This window comes from Mchenga conophoros, linkage group LG22 (genome assembly GCF_057382185.1).
Source record: "Mchenga conophoros isolate Kocher_MC1m ecotype Shallow Benthic linkage group LG22, M_conophoros_male_GT1.1, whole genome shotgun sequence".
In the NCBI taxonomy this organism is placed as follows: domain Eukaryota; kingdom Metazoa; phylum Chordata; class Actinopteri; order Cichliformes; family Cichlidae; genus Mchenga; species Mchenga conophoros.
In genome coordinates, this window is record NC_140546.1 from 15,176,538 (window position 1) to 15,198,834 (window position 22,297).

A 22,297-nucleotide genomic window follows, 5' to 3' on the forward strand; every position below is an offset into this window, starting at 1 on the left:
TATTCAGTTGAGATCTTGTGACTATGGAGGCCATTTGAATACCGTGAACTTATTATCATGTTCAAGAAACCAGTCTGTGCAGATTTGAACTTTTTGAAATGTTATATAATCGCGTGCCATCAAAAGATGGATACACTGTGGTTATAAAGGGATGGGCGTGGTCAGCAACAATAATCAAGTAGGCTGCGATGCCTCAATGATGTTCAGTTGGAACTATAGGGCTGAAAATGTGCTAAGAAAATATCCTCCACAACACTACACCACCACGTGCTGCCCATTCAGAGATGCTCTGCATACCTCGGCTGTAAGTGGTTATTGCTGCTTTCTTATCAGCTCAAAGCAGTCTGGCATGTCTGTACCAATAATTACTGTAATTTTACACAGGACCGTGACTCACATAGAAAACTCAGTCTGTAAGTGTCCAAACAGATCGTGTTAGTTTACTTTACAATGCAGGGAAATGAAAAAAGCTCAATTTTGGGTCTGTGTTTCTATTTTTGTCACACTTCTTTTCATTTCTTTAATTTTTCTGTTTTATCTTACTGGTGACATTTAATTATTTCTTGTTTACTTTAATGAAGTCATAAAACTTATTCTAACAAGAACAAACTTTGCTTTAAAGCCTCTTCTGCAAAGCCAAAAATGTATTTTGAAATACTTCGAAATGCTGTTTAAGAATAGAATATAACCTCTCGTAAGTTGATCAAATTCTCAGTTGTCATTGTCTTTAATAATAGGCACAATCCTGAGTACTGTTCTGATACATATGAAATGTAAAAAGAACATCCCGTCTCTACCAAAGATATTAAAAAGTAAAAAACAACAACAAACCTATTCCCCCTGAGCTCAGATTACGACAAGAATAAACTCTGATTTCAATGTACAACAGAAATAGCAGGAATTTACTGAAAGTTTATAATCCTGCTGGGTTGAGAAACGTTCTTAGTACAATAGGTCAACTCATCCTGTCACTGGTTATGCAATATATACCCTATGAGGCTATTTCTTCTACCTGTGTGGACTTTGATGTCCCCTGACGGCCTCATTAAAGCCTGATTTATCTTAACTTTCTTAACTGGCTTAACATGCTGGTAAAACTGAGTGCCCCTTGGCTTCACAGGCACCATTAAACATGGTTTACAATAATCACACACTTTATTCCTGAGCAAGTTATTACATACAAAATGTAAGCCCCAGTGAACTTCAGGAGCTTAGCTCATGAATTAAATCTACTTAAAGGACAAACCAAGAGATATTCAGGGCACTGTTCACGTAATATATAAGTCAACTTACTGCTGCCGTCACTGTTTCTCTGAATTCACTATTTATCTTGCAGGCGTACTTACAGTAAATCTGCAACATATTGTCTGTCATGTGTCCTCTATTTACCTGTCTACTTTACTGTGACGGTTATAGAGTGAAAGTCAGATTTGGCGACATCTATGGGTAGAGAGTTGTTTAGCAGGTTGCTCACCGAATTTGAGTCAAAACCTCCATATCAGCTGCTGTCTGCCAGCATTTTACTTGTTACAGATTCTCCTCTTGAAAGTGTAGCAATATAGAATCTGTAAGTATGTGAAAGTGAGGCCACACTTTTTACACAATAAATCCAAAGCTGCCCAAACACTATATATGTATTTAACCTCAAGGTGCTGTCAGAAATCATTTAGAGATTCGTAGAAATTCAGTCAAGGATACAAAGGAAAGGGAGGCGAAATGTAAGAAGCTTATGATGTGCATAAATACAGGCACTGAGTAGTATAAAGATCACAGAAAATAGTTTAGGTCTGCATGGACACTGGGCTAAAAGCATTTCAAGGAAGATAAATACCACAAAAAGAATGTCTTTGATAAAGAAAAATCTAACAATTTGTTTGTGTTTGTCTTGTCTCTGATGTATAGATGTAATAAGTGGTCATTCTGGAGCTATTGAAGCTATTTTACCTTGAGTCTTTTCATCCTATTTTCATGTGGACATATTTATATATTATATTTATCAAAGCATGCCCCCCTAAGTCCCACATGCTGAGAGGAAAAGGAGGTCTTAGAGGACATCATGAAGAGGGGAGTGAAAGCATATCTGTTTGCAAAAGCTAAGAAGCCCTCTACAAAGCTTTACCCATCGTCTGCGATGGTAAAAATGTAACAAAATGGAGAGCAATCACACCGACTACGACTCTGCCTGGAAATGGGAGCCTTTTCAAAACACCTGGGAGATAATAATTCAGGCGTGAGCCTATACAAAATAGAGCTTTTCTGTCATGTTCGAAACTGCTGTGTGTGATGAAAAGTTATCACTGCGCACTGCCAAAAGAGCCCTTCTTCCAGCAGTGAAGCATGATGCTGTAAATGTGAAGATCTGGGGCTGATTTTCTTTTGTTGGACCTGGTCACACCATGATTTTTAAGGCCCATCAAGAAATTCTTAAACAAAAGGTAATGCTACCAGGCTTGGAGTTGAGGAAGGGGTGAAAAAAAGGATAATGTAACAAAGAAAATAATGACACGGATCATTCCTGGAGGAATGGCTGATGGAAAAGAATCGTTGCCCAGACAGTTCATGGCAGACATCCTTCCAGCCTCATTCAACTCGCAGGATTGTGCAAGCCAAATGCAACCCTCCAACAACTCACCGTACCAGACATTTAATTTATATAACTGGTGCAAAAAAGTGTCACAAGCTACCAATGAAGGTATATGTGAAATTATAATCAGACTAACTATTCCTAAAAGTTTATAGACGTTTGCTTAACCAGGTTTTTATGTGAACTTTTCTTTATGTCAGTGAATCAGAATATGTCAAGTGTTTCAAAAGAAAAGTGTGATATACTTTATGCTTCTGCTGCATGACTGTAAGAATAAAACAGTCGATTTAGATTGAAATGAGCCCCAACTCATTTTTATGACTCCCAACCTCGAAAGGGGAGTTTCCAAAGAGCGCTCGAATGGCGCATTACTCACCCTGACTGTGTCACTGATGTCCTGAGTTATATCATGTTCTCTGAGGAGGAGGCATCTGTTTCATTGTTTGGGCCAGACGGTGCCGCTTGTCAGGGGAATTTCTTCTCGACAGCACAGACCTGCCCGTGCTACAGATGGCTTATCTCACAGTAAATGATTCAGAAAACGACAATATGCCTCGGAACAGGCATAAGGTCATCTCCTTTAGCTAATGGAATGTCTTCCTTGGTTAGAGCCTGGACAGAGCACTTGTTGGGTATCTGTTTCACGGTGGCGATGTGAAGCTCTTTGTCAGCCGCTCGGGGATAGGTGGGCGTTTTAAATCCACTGGTAACACTCCTGATCCACTCATTTAAATAGTAAGCAGAACAAATAATGCTTTTCCAAACTGGAATTTAAGGTGCAGACATGACAGTGTACTTAACTAACCAGACTGATTCTCACTGCCGAAATCATAGCAGTCCAATTTCCTGAAAAATTATGTTTAAAGTTGTCAGCTTGGGCCCCGGAGCAAACGCTAAAGCCATTCCAGTGTTTCATGGTGTCAAAACACTGAATCGTTTATGCAAGTACAGACCTATAAAAAGGCAAGGGACTGTAAGTTAAGACCTACTGTAATATTCAGCAATTATCAGCCTGTCAGCTCAATGCACAAATGTCAGAGAGAATCAGGAGCCGCTGCCTCCCAGCTGAGTCGAACAGCTGTGAATAAGACATTAACAGACATCATCACATCACTGTAACCTGCTTGGTTTACTGTGAACCACTTTATGTCAGTCACGTAATGTACGTCAAATTAACTTGGCAAAAATCCTACAACCTACATGTAAAAAAAATTGGACGTCCAGCACTTTTTTCTTTTTTTTTTTAAATGAACACAAGCAGACAGCTGAATCTTCACAACGCCTTTCTCTTCCTCTCTAATGTGATTGTAGGCATGACGTAGAACATCAAAGACAAAATCTTATCTGACCCCTCTGTCCGCTCTTTGATACGGACATTAGAGCATCTGAGGCTCGTCCCTAGTGATCGTCGGCGTCTTTCTGTCCTGGGTTTGAAGATTAAAAAGAAGCTGACAGGGGCAAAGGGAAAGAAGTGTGATGTGGAGAGACAGATTTGTGGAGACATGAATAGCTTGCAGGTGTTTTTTTTTTTTTTGAGTAAGAAGAGAAAGAGAGATGGATAGAGTGGGAGATTTGGATCTGTGACTTTCCCTCCACGCTGTCACTATGTTTTATGGCAGAAGAGGTGTTTGCGAAACCGGAGGTGCTGCATAGACGGGCCACGTGAAAAGGATAGTTTTAGTTTGCAGCCTGACTGCCGTCTGCTCACAACCAACATATCTAAAAAAGGAGAAGAAAAAACCAGAAGAGATTTGCTTTCAAATAGTGCTTCAGAAAAACAAACACATCTGAGTGCAGGGTTTGTGAAGGAGTAACAGTTTAGATAAAGAAAGGGCAGTCGAAGGAGAGCAGAACAACACAAGGCCTGAATAAATACACAAAGCTAAATTTGCAAAAAAGGTTTTAATTGGCATTGTTTTAATCATTCTTGGTTCAATTTACAGTTGTTTAATCATTCTCGTCAAAGGCAAACACATTTCGTGTGCTTGTCTTCAACATCGGTAAATGCTTTTCGCCCACGTCCCAAACCCCGTAACATAAACTAACATTACAGAAGAGCACATTCTCTCGTACGCACTTGCATATTCAGATCCTACAAATGACTCCTTTATGAGTACGAAATTCCTAAATGCCACATACTTGAAAAGCGCGGACAAACACATTCTACATACATACGCACAAATGTGCACACATATGCTTGTTTCGTTTTTTTTTTTTTCCTCCCCCTGCTCGCTCTCACGCGCACGCACGCACACAAACTCACACGCACTTGTACGCACGCACATTCCACAACCGGCATGTATTATAAATATACATTACGACGCACGCATCCCTCATTTCGCAAGCGCAACACTTTGAGATGCTGCCCCTCAATCGGCATGGCCTGCCACTGCATTCACAGTTGGTTTATGACATGCTCTTCAGCAACAAAATCTGGTAAGCAGTATCCGTTACATGAGAGTGGGGTTACTGCGCGTACGTCCCTACTGATTAGTCATGAACAATAACCTTCTCTTTGTGTCAGGCTGAGTTACATCGATTTATCTACACAAGCAAAAATGCTGCAGTAAAAAATTCACTGTAATAATAGAAAAAAAGAATAAGAATTTTAAAAAAAATGGCACGATAGCTTATTAAGCAAAGGCCTACAAATGCACGCTAATAAATTAGGTAAATAAATAGTTTAATGACAAAATAAATACATTTGAAAAATTAAATAAATTAAAAAAAGCACACATTGTAATCTGATTAAGCCTACGCTGTCCTGTATTACAATATAAAAAAGTGAACTTCTCTTTATTTGCACATTCACAAGTGTTTTTTTTTTTTAACGTCTTTATATATATTTTTTTAACAAAATGGCGGCAGCGTTACTTTGAGACTCAAAGCACAGTTTCTCCTCAGGCACCTGCCGCACTTTGGCGACTGTATGGGGTTGTTTCCAGGGTGACTGTGACTGCTGTTAATGGTCATCAGCACTGATTGGCTGTGGAAAAAGGAACAGACAGGGTTGTCTGGGATTAAAAGGGGACTTGCTGCTGTGAGAGTTTCTTTTTTTTTTCAAGAACTGTAAATTAGTGACGTTCTGAATGACTGTGCTGATTGCAGCGAAAGGTTTGACATCCGGAAAATCTACGCCAAGTGCTGAAGGTAAATGCGTCAGAACAAAACACACATCTACCACGTCTAAGTGCCATCAAATTACTAGTCCAGGGTCTGTACTTTTCTAGGGTTGTTACAGTGTGAAGGCAGGAAATGCAGACAAAAGACTAGTTCTAAGAGGGCACTTGCTACCTTCTAAGAAATGCAGGCTTTGCATCTGTACCTATCACAAAGCTAGGGGTATTTTTTTGATGTCTGGTGAAAATGGATTTTTGAAAGGCTCGTGGATATATCACAAAGTCTTTCCCCTTTCTTGGACTGTTATTACCACCAGCTTCCTCACATCAGTGTTAAAACATTCTTCAATGTCCAGCGCAACAGCAGGAGTTCTCATCACGACTGATTATGTCCTGATAGTCTGGGTAAGATCAGTACAGATCCAGAGTCCATCTTGCTCATTACTACATCAAAGTTGGGTTTAATGCATCATCAGACTGGGCCTGTGGTCCAAGGACTAAAAAGCCGCTGCGGAGTCCAGGTTTCCAATCTTCTTCAAAGCTCAAAGTTGAAGAGAAAGCAGCTTAAATTCCTCCAGTGATTTGATATCCATGCTACAATAAGAGCGTGTAGTCTGCACCCAAGTTATTACAAGTCAGTTTTCTTACTCTCATCAGGCTTCGGAGCAGCGCAGAAGTCGGACTCTGAGTGTTGTTTTGGTCTCAACACCCGCAATAAAGGTGGTAGTGGTGTGATAATGATATCCAGCAACATGTAAGAAGCTACTTTCGGCTGCTCCCTTTTTCACAAGGGATAAGGCCACAGCCGGTAGCTCCGCATAATTGATTTGGCAGATTTTTACGCCGGATGCTCTTCCTGACACAACCCCGAAGGGATTTGCGTCTCCTCCTGGGATGCAACTGGGAATCTTTCGCTTGTTAGGTGAATGTGTAAACCCCTACACTATGGAGCACATGGAGTGTCAAAATACACTGGTGTAAATATGACAGCAAAAAAGGCCTCTTTTTTTAAAGTCCATTAAGCTAAGTTAAAGTTTGTTTTTGTTGTTTGTTTTTTTTTGTTGTTTTTTGTCGTGTTTTTTTTGTCTGTGTCCTTTTGATTGCGCTTCAGTTGCACCTTGACTCTGTGTGTTTCTGTCAGATTTCACGTAATCACAAACTTGGTGGATACAAAGCCCTTTGCAAAAGCCGGGTCCAGCTATGCATGAAGTGCCACTCGGCGACTGTTGCTAGGACAAAAGGACGGCAGACACGAGCAGCATTGCCACGGTGAGAAGAAGGCGGTCACGTGAGGGGCTGCTGCCACTGACGCTCTTCTCCAGCTTCGGGACTTCAGGGTTAAATTCATCTGGAGAGCAAAAACCACAAAAAGAGAAAACAAGAAAGTGAGAAAAGAGAGAGCAAGAATGTAAAACCGCGAGAGGGAAAATGTGTCAGACAGAAGACAGAAGGGAATAAACCATTACTACATTATTAATTAATCAATCTAAAGGAAGTGTGTGATGCATTCAAATTGTGCCTTAACATATGCAGAGAAAGAGACATAATGCAATTACCAACAAACCACCAATCAGCTACATATGGCCATTTCCCCCCTGGGATGGAAAATTAAAAACATTTTTGTTTCTGATCTATTTCTTTGTGTGTGTGTGTGTGTGTGTGTATGTGTGTGTCTCTTCCTTTCCTCACACTAATGATGTTTTTATCCTGGAGGGATTTCAATCACACCAAATTACTATGGCCTTGCCATTGATTAGACACAACAGAACATTAGCTGGAGGGGAGAGACGGAGAAAGAGCCGGGAGAACACATTTTGTATTATTTGGTAAAAAGTGGATTACACTGAGTGATTATGTTCTGCCTCGACATAATGCTTCCCATTATATCTAGAGGGTTATTACAAATCAAAATAAACCAAAAGAAAGCAAACAAAGCTTTCACGTCCATCTGTCCTACAGCTGTAGGATGCCTGGGCTCGAAACCAGCTTCTCTATATAAAATAAACCCAATTATAGAAGAAATCTGCAATTACTTAATGACATCAGCACATTTTGGAAATGTAGGCTGTGTCTCATATCATGCTCATATATGCTTGCTTTGGGCACATAAGCATGAAGTGCTCTACAAGCTCCTGGATGGTGTAGTCAACATTTTCAAAAATTAGCCCCATAGTGGAAAGGGAGGGACCGGCAAACAATTTTTAGCTAGTAGAAAGAGGATACTACTGATAATACTAATGCTGCAGCACTGCAGAGACAAATCACACCTTTCATGTTTGGAAGAATTGTTCAGTGTTAGGCTGTCATCCTCAGTGTTCACAAAACACAGTAACTAGTGTGGCAGGTACAGTTCTGAGGTACATCCCTCATTTCTTTATATTTTGATAGGACAATAAGAAATCTGTGCAGCAATTTACTGAAACTTGCAAACATACAACAACTCGTGTACAAATGAAGTATGCAATCTCGTAAGAAAGTAAGCTTACTATGGATGGCATTGCCTTGGCCTCCAGTAGCATTGTGAGGAGCTTGGCGTTTCTCCCACATATTAAACAAATATGTAGGAGTGTCTTCTTCCATTTGCGCAATATCTCTAAAATTAGAAACATCCCATTTCAGAGTGACGCTGAAAAACTAGTTCATGCATTTATTGCTTCTAGGCTGGATTACTGTAATTCGTTATTTTCAGTATGTCCTAAAAACTCCTTGAAAAGCGTTCAGTTGATCCAAAATGCTGCTGACAGGAACTGGAAAAAGAGAGCATATTTCTCCGTTATTGGCTTCTCTTAGTTGGCTCCCTGTTAAATCCAGAATCAAATCTAAAATCCTCCTCCTCACATACAAGGTCTTAAATAATCAGGCCCCATCTTATCTTAATGACCTTATAGTACCATATCACCCCATTAGAGCTCTTCGCTCTCAGACTGGGGGCTTACTTGTTGGTCTTAGAGTATTTAAAAGTAGAATGGGAGGCAGAGCCTTCAGTGGAACCAGCTTCCAATTTGGATTTGGGAGACAGACACTATCTCTACTTTTAAGATTAGACTCAGATTTTCCTTTTTGATAAAGCATATAGTTATAGCTGGAGCAGGAGACCCTGAATCTTCCTTTAGTTACGCTACAATAGGTCTAGGGTGCTGGGGAATTCCCATGATGCACTGAGTGTTTTTTCTTCACTGTGTGTACACCTCTGCACATTTAACTATTACTTATTATTAATCTTTGGCCCTCTTCCACAGCATGTCTTTGTCCCGTCTTCGTCCCCTCACCCCAATTGGTTGCAGCAGATAAACGCCTCTCACTTAGCCTGGCTATGCTGGGAATTTCTTTGGGTTAAAAAGGAGTTTTTCCTTCCCACAGAGTGTCACATGATCGTTACGGTTTTCTTTGATTTCTTTGTATTATTGTAGGGTCTTAAAAAATATAAAGGGGCTTGAGGTAAATAAATCAAATTGAATTAATTAAAAATTGTAGTCTTCAGGAATAGTTCTCCAGGCTTTTTGAAGGACATTTAAAACTTGGATGTTGGTTGCGTTTTTTCTGTTTTCTGTCAAGATGATCCTACGTTGATTCAATAATATTGAAGTTCAGGCTCTGGGGAGGCCAAGCCATTCTTGCTTTTAACTGGATTGGCAGTGTGTTTGGGATCATTGCTGAAAAATAAAGCTGTTGGCAATCAGATGCTTTCCAGATGGTATTGCAAATTTTATGGTATCAAAATCTGATGATACTTTTCTGTGTTTATAACTCCATCAGTTTTGACAGGATCTTGAACACCACTGGCTGAAATGTATTACCAAATCATGACAGAGCTTCAACCGTGTTTTACAGATGGCTGTAGAGGCTCGTTGTTGTACCTGTCTCCTGAGAGCCTTTGTACACACTGATGAAGAGCTGAACTCAAAATTTCAAAACTCGTTGTCACTGATTTTTTTGTATAATAACAGACTTCTGCACAAGATTAAAGCATTAACAGTATCTGAAATACTAATACGAGTAAAGACATGGGCATTATATATATATATGATACACTGATTTGACCTTATATGAAAAGTAGTTTAATGCAACATGTCTGCTTTGGTAGAAGAAAGATATTTATTTGACAAGCTTTGGCTGACAGACAACAAAACCAGTATGGTTATCAATTAAAATCCCCCCCCCCCTCTCTTTTATATTATTTTGTGATATAAAGCTCCAGTCTTCCATAAAATTAAACTGGCTTCAGTTACAAAAGCACAAAATTGAACAGGCAAAATGTTTTTCTCTCTTTTTTTTTTAAATCTTTTTCATTGCAACTTTAAATTCTTGTCTGAACTACCTACATGTAACAGCACTGGCACCTAATTACAAGAAAAAAACTAGATAGCTGGTGATAACAGAGAGAGATGGCAATCACCTTGCAGGTGATAAATGCATGGAATTCTGTTTTTGTTTTCTCTGAGAGTAAAGCGACCTCTCTCACTGCATGACTCCTGACCACGTCAAAGTTTCTCTTAAGTAACACGAGGCATCTGTCTGATGACGCACAACCCTGACATTCACACGGCAATGCATCAGGGTGAAGACAAACAAGGAACACTAAGTTAAGGCGCTGCCTCAGGTAAGACCCACAGGTCACCGCGAGGCCGCCACACCATGTGGATTGTCTCTCTAACAACATTTCAACAGTCTGAGGCACAGCGTACAGTTGGAGATGAGAAGACGAGACATCCTTTGCCTCCAGAAAAAGCCGAACGTTCCTTACCTTTACATAAGCAACTGCACAGTCTCTTCTCGAAAGTTTCTGTGCATGTGAACTGATTCTTACAGACTTGTTTGTGGGTGCCGTGAGCTTTGACAATCACCACCCCACACAATATGCACCTCTTCAAAACCCTTGCTATTTAGGGAGGACGGCATTGGAAGATGAATGTGGGGAACACTTCCTGCCTCGGGCCATAACAAGTTATCAAAGGTCCAGTATTTGACATCTAACATCACAGTACAATTGTAGGATATAGTAATCAATTTCCAAGCGCACAATCCGGTGCAGTCTAGTGTGAAAGGGGGTATAACAACAGATGGGCATGCAGGGTAGCTCTCCTGTCCACGGTGAACCGCCTCAAGGCATTTACAGTGAGATAAGAAACAAAAGCAGTAGACTGTCGATGAGTGGAAAGAGGTTGTCTGGTCTGATAAATCCTCGTGCCAGCTATGCCACAATGATGCTAGACTTGCAGCGAGGCATAAACAACATGAGGCAATGGGCCCATCTTGCACGCCTACAGCTCTCCAGGTCAGTGGGGGAGGTGTAATACTGTGGAGGATATTAAAACGGCTTTCACTCGATCTAAATAACAGTCCACTGATTGTTGTTACCAATAAAACCGGGGGAGCAATTAGCACTCACTGACTAACATTGAGCACTGCTGTTATTGTGCACTAAAAGCTGACCATTGACTCCGTCAACTTAAACGTTGAGAGGTTATTAGGCTGGTTTCAGGCCTCTGAATGACTATCTACTACTTCAACTTGCATTTCAACCAGGTCCCGTGCGTAGGTCCAGCTGTGGATGCCATCTTCCTTGTATCTACATAAAGATAGCGGCAGAAATTAGGATCATATGAGACTGCAGTCATGTGAAAAAGAGCATTTTCACAGAGTTCTGTGCAATGCTCTAAAAACTAAGGAAAGGCTTACCACTGCCATCGGATTTAAGAGGATAAGTAGCAGCCAGGTGCTACTAATCAAATGCACTTAATTAACTCATCATTAGCAAGTGTGAGCACCTCTACACTTAAAAGCAGATGTTTTGGCAATTCGCAGGTCTGAAGCATTCAGGTGTGTGTTAACACAATGCCACAATCTTCCCAGGAGTGGACTTTCCACCCAATTCACTCCAAGGTCAAACTGTGCAATACTCAGAGAAAGTGCAAGAAACCCAAGAGCTACATCTTAGATTCTACAGGCCTCTGTGAGCATGTTAAATGTTAAAGTTCATGACAATACAATTAGAAAAAGACTAAACAGGTATAATTTTGTTTTTTCTCTAATAAGAACATGGCAGCACAGCTTTGCAAAGTTATATATGAAAAAAACGAGTGTAGATGTTTGGCCATAATACATAGCGCCACATTCAGTGAAAACTAAGCAGAGCATATCGGCAGAAAAACCTCATACCAACTGTCAACCACGGTGGTGTAGTGGTGATGATTTGGGCTTGTTTTACAGCCACAGTACCTGGGCACTTTGCAGTCCTTTAGTTTACCGAAAACTCCTCTCTATATTAAAGCATTCTAGAATCTCATGTGAAAACGAAAGCTTGTCCAGAACTGAGCCGTACAACAGGTCAACAGCAAATCTACAACAGAATGACAAAAAAAAAAACATGAAGGTCCTGCGATGACACAATCAAAATATAGATGCCAAACGGACTGAAATATTGTAGTAGGATCTTAAGAGATCTGTGGATAAAAAATGCCTGCAAACCTCAATGAAGGGAAGCAATGCTTTAAGGAAGAGTGGGCCAAGAAAGCAGCTACTTCATGTTACTGTCAGCTGTTATTAAAGGTGGTTCTGCAAGCTACTGAATCATGGGATGTAGCTGGTTTTTCACATGACTGCATAGAGTCATGTGAAAACCTTTTCAGATGACTGTACTCTTTAGTCACCATATGTCTCATCTTGTCACGAAAAACATTATGTCAGCTCTTACTAACAACCCAAAATTCAGCTGCCAGGTCAGCTGAAAATTTTGCCAGCACGATGTCCATATCACTAATTGTTTAGTTTGATTGGTTAGCGCAGTAGAGTGAAATGGCAGCCAGGTGTCTTTTTGTTCGGTGGCTACTAAAATACAACATCTGCTAACTTCACCAAGGTTTATGCAGTTAACTTACCAGACTTGATTAGAATGATGGACAGACTGCAAAAAAAAAAGTGTTTGTTTGCACAACATTTTATGATTGATTTGAAGAAATTCTGCATATAAACAGAGACGGTGAAAAGAAGTAAATTTATGCGTGTGAATTATCCATTTCCAGTTGTATTTTCTTGTCCACCATCTAATTTATGTTCAAGCTTTTAGACCTCCTCTGCTGCTGCAGACACTCAGGTGGAAAGATTTTAAGAGCAGGTATGTCACAGTAGGAAAGATGAACAGAGCGTGCTATGGTTTTGCTATAGCAAACTAGAAACCTATGATTAATTCATGGAGGAAGAAGCAATACTGACACTGAATTCTCGTAGCACAATACTACGAGCAGCTTGCTGTAGGATTCGCTATCCATAATTAATGCTGAACACAGCTACATGCAGATGAGAGGTGAGTTGCAGGGGGGTTAAAAAGTAAATATCACAAAAATGGCAAATCAACTCATTTTACACTTAATTGCAGAGATCCATAAATGCTTTTTAATTGGGGAAAAAATGCAAGCGAAACAGACATTCTGACAGACTGTAAACAAGCCCACAGTGGGCTGTTTCATAAAACTGATTAGTAAGCACTGCTTGCATGCAGTCTGCAAATGGTATCAGCGCTTCCTTTCACAAATTATAAAGTGTGATGAATGATCACCATGCACAGCCTGGGTCCTATTTTTATTGTTGCCCTTAATTTGACCTTCCGAGTAAGTTTGACTGGCCTGGGGGATTTGTTTACAGTCTGTACGTTTATCTTGCTTTTACTTGCCCTTTAACCACATCCGCCGAAATGGTGGGTAAAACTACAACAGCAGGATAGGATCTGCAACAGAAGAGACTCTCTGTTAAATAAGGAAAATGTGACGTAGAAATGAAGCTAATAATAAAGGAACGAGGATGAAGGCAGGCCTAAACACATGTGAGGGAGAGATGGAGAGATTTGTTGACGTTAAGCCAGTCCGTGGGTGGGTCTGGTCCTCAGGGTGAGTCACAGAGTGGGTGTCCAGCGGTCAGCTGAGCCAACGGGGCCATGAGTTGTTATAAGTGTGTGCGCATAGATCTGTATGTCCTGATTTTGTTATTTCTCCAAATGTATTCAGCAAAATGCATCACAACACCGTAGGCTATGATATTTTATGATTCCCTGCCAGTGTGCGTGTGTGTGCGCGTGTTTTTTTTTTTTATATTAAATTCTACGTAAGCTCGAGCCTGAGTTACTGCTGAGCAATTCGCCCACCACTGAGCTTTTCTTTCTTCCTCTGCCCCTTCTCTCTGCACTCCCCCTTCTCTGCTCCCACTCTGGTTTTATCTCTTTTTCTGCCTGTTTCTCTCACTCTGCCTTATCTATCCTTCTTTCTGTCAGACTTTCTCCTGCTGCATTTTCTCTTTCACTGCCTCCCTTCCCATCTTTTATCTGTCTGACTTTCTCTGTCTCACACTGTCTCTCCCTCAGTCTTTCTCTCTCTCTCTTCTGTTTTCTGCCTTTCCTCTTTCTGAAGGTACTCATTGCTGATGGCTCAAGAGCTCTTTTCATTCTATCTCAGTTGGTCTCAGTTTCTATCTCAGGCAGGTCACACTCTCTTAGCTCTCGTCACAGACTGCCTACAGCTCCGAGAAACAAGCATACTAAATGATTCCCGGCAAGAGGCTTTTTTTTGAGATGGGGATGGAGAAAGACAAAGAAAAATAGAGGGTTTATGTAACCACTCAGCTGCACAATTGACTTGCTCACTGACATGCTTTCTTCTTAGGTAAACATGGGCCTTTCATTTCTTACAAGACCTCTGCTGACCTTGGATTTCGCACAGAAGAAGAAAAATGGTGTTTCTTTGTGAATGTGCATGTGTGTGCGCGCCCGTGCCGAGCATTGTGGGAGTATTTTCTTCCTTGTTTTATAGATTGCCACATTTGAAGATTTCAAAACTCCTGAGTATTGTTTTAATTATTAACATACTAAACAAGACTAATAGTTGAAATGTAGGAACAGCCAGTCTCCCACTGGTTTGTGAAGTCCTGCTTTGGAGCCCAGATTATGCTTTTGATTCAAGGTCAGGTCTCACTGACAAACCATTGGCACTACACACTCATATAGACTTGTCAACATCAAGGTAGACTCGCCCTAAATTACATCCTGGTCTAAATATGACTGTGATTTACAAAATGAGCATCACCCTGTATTGAGTAAGACTTGTAACTAGTGACTGGGAGCTCATTCGATAAGTGTTTACTGGGGCCACAAATGAACTGAGAAGTAAAGTCATTTTCCTCATAGACTTCTATACAAATAATGACTGTTAAAAAGGGGAGTCTAACATACTCACATTTCTACAGCTGTTTTCTAGTCTTAATGACTGTGAAAGTGCTTTAAACTACACGTCACATTTTAGCCATACAGCACTTTATTATACAGTCTTCAAGCACTTCATCGACCTCATATCATTGGACAACTGCTTTTTCTTCTTTAAGCTGCCCCCTTTTAGGCCTTGCCACAGCGGATCCTCTGCCTCGATCTCATCCTTTCCCTTGCATGCTGCTCTGTCACACCACACTTTTTAATGTTCTCCTTCACTGCATCCATGAATCTCGTATTTGATCTTCCCATGTTCCTCCTGCCCAGAAGCTTCAGCATCTTTTGTTCAGTATATCCACTATTCCTCCTCTGCACATGTCCAGACCACCTCAGCCTTGCTTCTCTAACTTTTTCTCTAATCTGCTCAATCTGAGCCGATTCTCTGGTGTACTCTGACAATGAGCATTTTGTCATCTTCAACTCCAGGTCGATTTCCTGTCTCTTTGTCCACAAAGCACCCCTTACACTCATCTCCAACCACGCCACCCTGCCTGCGCTCTCTTCTTCTTTAGCTCTCTTGTACACTGTCCACTTCTTTGGCTGGTTGACCCCAGGTGCATAAACTCATCCACCTTCACTACCTCTACTCCTTGCACTGGTCGACCTGTGTTCCTCCATGGCCAATTAGAAATCATTGGTTAACCAGCATGCAAGTCTTTGGACTGTAGGAGAATGCCAGAACCCACAGAGGAAACTTGCGTAGGCACAAGGAGATCATGCAAACTCGACATAGAAAAGTCCCGGCTGGAGTTCACACCGGTAATCTTCTCACTATGAGGAAACAGTGCTACCCACTCCACCACTGTACCCACCAGAATGGAAGTTTGAGACATTTACTTGGGTGTGGGAATGTTTATTTGTGTAGAAAATAACATTTTATGCCTCTGATTCATCACTTTTTTGCTAACACCTCCCTCTCTCTCTTCCCTTTCTACATTCGTTTTCTACCTCACTCAACCACCACTGTTTGCTCTTGTTCTCACTCCCACAGCTCCAAAATTGAATGTAGTGTTTACAAACAGTACCCAACAGCTTCTGTGGTATACCTTAAAGTAGGTAAACTGAATTTTACCAAATATCGTGAAAATGATTGTGAGATAAGACAGACTGGCCCAAAATGGTACAAGCAGGCTACTTGACTAGTCAGAAATGTTTAGCGCTGAAAGCCCGAGTTCTTGAACTGTCAGAAAATAATAACCCCTCCGCAGGGACGTCTTTGGTGGGTAAAATATCATCATATAATCACTGTGGTGGAAATACAGTGATTCACTCCAAACATTTCTTGGGAAAAGATGCTTATTGGCTTTATTTCTCGGACTAGGAGGCTACATCAATTTTTTTTTAAATATAATACAATCTGTTAGACACAGGTTTTAAAGCCAATCTAAACTGCAAGAGAAAACAAAGGCAAAAATTTTATATATACTATCTAGAAAAAAGCATTGTGGGCTACACCTCATAATCTTTGAACTCAGGTGTGTTCAGTCCCGTTGTATAAAAATGAAGCACCGTGCCATGCAGGCTGGCTGCGAAGTGTCAGATTATGTCAAGTTACAAAGTGTGCAAGTGCAGAACTGCTGAGGTGCATAGCGCGTTAAAGTCACCAATACTCTGTGAATTCAATAACTGCAGAGCTCCAAACCTCCGCTGCCTTTAATATCAGCACATAAACTGTGCGCTGGGAACTTCATGGTATGGGTTTCCCTGGCTGAGCAGCTGCGTGCCAAGCATCAGGTGGCGTGATGTAAAGGACGTCACCCGTGGACTGGAGCAGCTCTGTGAAGTGACAACTCACCCGTCTCTATCTGGAAGTCTGCTGGATGACACTGGGTTTGATAAACACCAAGAGAAAGAAAGCTGCCTGTGTGCCAGTTGTAAAGTTAAGTGGAGGAGGGTTGTTTTTCTTAGGTTAGCCTGAGCCTTTGGTTCTAGTAAAAGAATATCTTAATGCTTCAGCTTCCCAAGACATTTCAGACAATTCCATGCTTCCTTCCATACTTTATGGGGACAGTTTCCTGTTTCGCAAAACAGCATCCATGGAGTTATCGAGTCTGGTGTGGAAGAACTTCACTGGACTGCACAGAACCCTTACCTCAGCCCTAACCCATTTTAACACCTTTGGGATGAACTTCAATGAATAATGAGAGCCAGGCTGTCTTGTCTAACATTGGTGTCTGACCTCAAATGCTCTTCTGGATGAATGAGTAAAAATTCACACAGACACTCCAAAATTTCATAGAGGGCTTTCCCAGGAAAAATGGAAGCTGTTAGAGCGGCAAGAGGGAGCCAACTCCATATTACTATCTGTGGATTCAGAATGGGATGTGCCCATACTTCTTGTCCATATAATTGTATTATAATTATTAATGTTATAATAATCAGAATTGTTCATTATGACAATCCCTCGTGCTTCTTGAATTAACAATGGCCACTGCACTTACCATAACTGTAAGGAGGTTTCCTGTTCATTAAGGGAGTTGTACTTACATTTAAATGCAACTTAAACTACAAGAGTTCTTAATAATCCAATACCAGTGCTTCTTTTTTTCTTTGTTCTACCTTTAGTTGTAATCTTTATGCCTCATTGTGTGCAACTCATTAAAATCATTTTCATGTACGATAACGTCAGGTCAGAGACTGCTGTGCAGCATCATGACTGAATTAATGCAGCAGATAGAGGAAACAATTAATCTTATAAAGACACTGATGAATGAACGCTATAATGAGGTCAGTACTGAGGCCATTTCCATTTTGGGTGTATTGGTTCAGTGCTTCCATGCCGCTTATTGCAATTATTTCGCTATCATAACCAATAGAAACGATGCTAACTAAACAGAAAAAAATAAGACCCAATTTGTAATAATAATTTGGCACACTCCTTTTTTATAGTATATAAGTAAATAGATAATTAGAGTGTATATATAAAAAAGCAGGTGCATGATAGTACTGTGGAATCCATAAGCTGCTGTGTGCACCGTCTTGCCCACATTGCACGATGAGCATCATAAGAGCAGAAAATTGAGGTTTTACCGATCAACCAGTTACGGCTTATGGATTTTCTTTCCCTGACCACAGATTTAAAAAATACTTGATTTGGGTTATTTTTTAACAATGATTGGTGCACAAATCACGCTTTGCAGAAACCAAATACGGAGCTACTGGTTCCTGTTCACTTTTGGCAACTTAAAGTCACTCACCAATGTTGTGTATTTTGATGTTTGGCCTGACTGTGTAATCGGGAGTCTGAATGGAGTCCTCGTCTGCCTGGGAGACTGAGAAACACATCACAGCCACACATAGACAGAGAGAAGGAACGAAAGGAGAGGAAGGAATGAAACGCAGAGAGACAGAGGCAGAGAGAGTGAGACACAGACAAGGAGAGAAGACACTCCATTAAAACGACAGCACTGCGAAACAAGGGGGGGAGTGAATTTTAGGCACCATTAAATTCTGCACAGTTACAGAAGAAGATGAAGGAGTCCGTGTACCCCTGCCACTGAAAAAGCATGAAGAAATCGCAGACTTTGAATCCCCATGTGAAAATTAAAACATTAAAAGCATTTGGAACAGAATTCATTATCACATTCAGTGTTCCTGCAGACATGGAATTAAACTCAGTCTGCGCAGGCAAATTAACCATGAATGAATGATGTTTGGGTTGTGTCTCTTCATCTTTGTGTATTTCTGCCTCTTTTCTTTAGCTAATATGTTTGTCTGTGTAAGCCTGTGACTGCGATACAGAGTTAGGTGGATGGAACAGCATTAACGGAGGACGCGCACAGAGGCTGGTAGCAATTTGCAGCTCATCAAGGATGTAAAGCATGTGTCATGAATATTCACATTTCTTTCTTATCTTAAATACTTGGAGGATTTAAGGTGGGACACACACACACACACACACACACACACACACACACACACACACACACACACACACACACACACACACACACACACACACACACAGAATGAAAAGAAGGCAGCTGAAACCAGAAATGTTTTTTGATAGCAAGCTGTTAAATGACCTTGTTAAGCAAAGGTTGGAGCTGGTAAACTGGCTAAATGTGCTCATGCATGCACATCACAGCCATAAGAAACAGTTGACAGTTGACATTCTCCCATGTGTAGACGCATGTGCTCAAACTCCTACACACTCCTACGCACACAGATGCACCCAAACACACACACACACAGAAGCAAACAGAGGCGTGGTAGACGCATCAATAGATTAGCAGTGACAGTGGGATGGGGGTGGGGGGGGTTGGTGTTAAGGTGATGTGTACACAGGGGCTGACACTGGCCTGAGTGTGGGATGTATTAGTGCTGACAAGGTTAGAGGAAAGGGGGAGGCTTTCAGCGATGGGCTGCCTGATCAAAGGCCTGCAGGGAAGAGAGCAGGCTACCAGGGTAAAAATAACACACACACTACACCGTGCGGCAGGCTTTGGAGAGCAAGACAGAGAAAGAAGAGATAGTCAGAGAAGGAGAAGGAGGGGGTGGTCAAGAGAGCTGCGGGAGAGAGGTATGGGGAGTGACAGAGGAAGAGGAGGGCAGAGAGCTGGATCATGCAATTCAATCTATTTTTTTCTCTTTTACATCTTTTGTGTGTGTCACTTGCAGAGAGAGACAGCACATTACTGTAATAGCACCGAGACAGACAATAACATTAAGCTATCCATCTCAAAGCACTGCTTCGAGGTAAAATACACCATCATCAAAACCCTGCCAAGACAGCACGAGGCAGAAAAGCCTCTCTCTGAGACAGGACTGTCAGATCTTAGTTTTTCTGTGTGTGTATGTGTGTGTCTTTGTCTCAGTTTCTCTCTGTGTTTGTGAGATACAAACAGATAGGAGGTGAGGGCAAATGAAGTGACACAGAAAGAGAGGAAATGGTATAAAATGAGCGGAGGAGACGTATACTAAGACTAAGGCAGATTTTTCTGGTCTCACCAGTGGAGCAGCAGACGAATACTCTCAGTCTCAGGCAGCTGTGACCGTGGTGGTGGTGCGTGGGCGTGGCTAAAACAGAGAGCAAACACACACAACACATGTCAAACTTGTGCCCTCTGCAGGCCGCACGATCCCCAGCAGCCGGCTGTGTAAACGGCAGAGCTGCAACTGAGCAACAGCCCGTCCTCAGCTGAACTTAGAATCTATTAGCAACACCCACGTACCATCAGTACATGTGCGTGGCAGCAGCTGAGGAAAAGCTCCTCATTATAATCTTAGATCAAAACAGTGAATGTGCAGCACCCTCAGTCTTTCGTGCAGGTGTTCGCAGGTCTGACTCACAGATGTAGTAGTACTCCTTGCCCACGTTGAACTCGTAGCCCAGGGAGAAGGCGCTGTAACGCTGGAACTTCTCTGAGAATTTGATGGGTGCATGGGGCGCATGGGGCCGGTTGCACTCCCAACGCTTGGAGCCCTTCTGGGTGTTGCAGGTGCGATAGCCGTGGTAGTCGACCATGTAGAGGATGTACTGCTCTGCTACGACACGCTCTAGCGTCCCACGCTGACTGGTGTTGTAGTGCGGGCAGTAGATGTCCAGGTAGTCGTTGACACTGACTTGCACCGTGTATCCCTCCCTTCGGAGGCTGACATAAAAACAAAGACAGAAATAAGATGAATGCATTCAAAAAAGGCAGAAAGAAATGTAGGTAAGTGACTATGGAACCTCTCTAAACCTCTTTCACTATCTGTTAAAGGAATAGCTCAACATTCACAAATCACAGTCTAGGTAACATTTTCTTTTTAGCCAAAAAGCAGCCTGCACATATTTCCCTGGAAAAGAAAAACTCGTTTTTGGATAAGTGAGTTTTTGCAGAGCTTGTAGATGAAGTCTATTACACTGGTATCAATTTTCTCATTTAATATACAGCCAGAAAGCAAATGAACATATTCCCCAGAAATGTCAAGTAGCTGTTCAGTAAATAAAACCTAATCTCAGTGAAAAATACCACCACGAGATGAAAAAAAGTTTTTATGATCAACACTCTGGAAATGCAACGATGCAAAACAAAGCAGCAAAGATTTTACCGGACTAATAACCAATAAGCTGTCAGTTAATTTCTGCTTCATAACTAACTGAGCAGCTGGTTAACAATTTCAACAGTATAGTTAACACAAATGTAATGCAATGAGGGCTTAAAGAGAGTTAATCCCCTCAGCGTTTTCTTCACACCTTGAACTATTACATCTTTCTCCTCCCTCTGCATATAAAAACACACATTTTTCCACCAAATGCCCGGTGGCAATTCCAGGGAATCGTGCTGAGAATCATAATCTGTACTCCTGTCTTTTCCCCAGAGCCAGCTTCGGGCCAGGTCAATGAGGTGGAAGGAGATTCTGTCAGCGGCGATGTATGCTCTGGCTGCTCTGGCTGCAGGGGACTCGGTCTACACAGTAAGCATGATGGAACAATGTCCCCTTTTAGCATAAATGAAATCCACTCTGAGGTTAAGAATATATATAAATATATGTGTGTGTGTGTGTGTCTTGTACAGTAACCCTTCAGTCGATTTAAAACAGAGGAACTGAACTGAACAACCTAAAGAGTGATGTAATAATGTCCCACACTGCCACCATGCTGTTACCAACACTGTTTGTAATGCTAAGTATACTTATTATGTAAATTACACAATCTGTAATTAGACAAAGTAGAAGTCATTAGAAGGGCTCCTGCAGGTGAGCTGATGAGATGGGAATTGTCCTAAGTTGCAGCGATGTGTAACCCACGCCAAGTGCCCGCAATGACTCATACTAACCATTAGGTGGTGGTATTGTGCTGTATTATATGGGCAAAGATCACCCTTCTTATTCTCTGCACCATTATTATTTGTTTCCTGTTGGTTGGCTTCTCTTTCTTACACATTATCTGCTTCACAAAAGAACGCACACTTTAACACTCTCATAACCACTCCTCACTGTGCATACATTATGCCAACACATGCACACACTGCTGCTGAGAGGATCACACTAACATGCACACGTGCATGCGTTACTGGGTCAGGCACCCAGAGATATTTTTCATTCAATCCCAAAATGAAGATCAGAAATGTCAGACCCTTCTCTATTGCTTTCTTACTGTGCGGATCACTTTTTCTGGATCCTCTCGCCCACTCTGATAATATTTTCCCCTCCGTTTTCTCCCCTTTTCTTCATGTATACACACATGCTGAGGCAGATGAATATCAATTCTCTTAACCAGTGTTCTTTTTGGGCCATCAATCTTATCTGTGCTTTCTATCCCCACTGCTTAGATGTGAGATGACAGACTTTTGTCTTGCAGTGTTGCGGGAAGAGACAACACAGCTATGCTTCAAAGGGACTATATTTAGAGAGGGG

General features: G+C 41.4%; 1 protein-coding gene across 3 annotated transcripts in view; it reads right to left on the reverse strand.

Annotated features, from left to right (window-relative positions):
• Nucleotides 1-4,467: 4,467 nt before the first annotated feature.
• The window catches only part of efna3a (ephrin-A3a), an 80,147-nt gene continuing 62,317 nt past the window's right edge, over nucleotides 4,468-22,297 (reverse strand). The window contains exons 2-6 of one of the 3 annotated variants that reach the window (XM_085262411.1): nucleotides 20,246-20,547; nucleotides 19,904-19,972; nucleotides 18,151-18,225; nucleotides 8,190-8,296; nucleotides 4,468-7,051 (exon numbers count right to left, since the gene is read on the reverse strand). In XM_085262411.1, coding sequence (XP_085118537.1) covers nucleotides 6,902-7,051; nucleotides 8,190-8,296; nucleotides 18,151-18,225; nucleotides 19,904-19,972; nucleotides 20,246-20,547 — 703 coding nt within the window. In that variant the 3' untranslated portion in view covers nucleotides 4,468-6,901. The remainder of the gene's footprint in view (nucleotides 7,052-8,189; nucleotides 8,297-18,150; nucleotides 18,226-19,903; nucleotides 19,973-20,245; nucleotides 20,548-22,297) is intronic. The other 2 variants (XM_085262409.1, XM_085262410.1) reach the window with 2 other exon arrangements.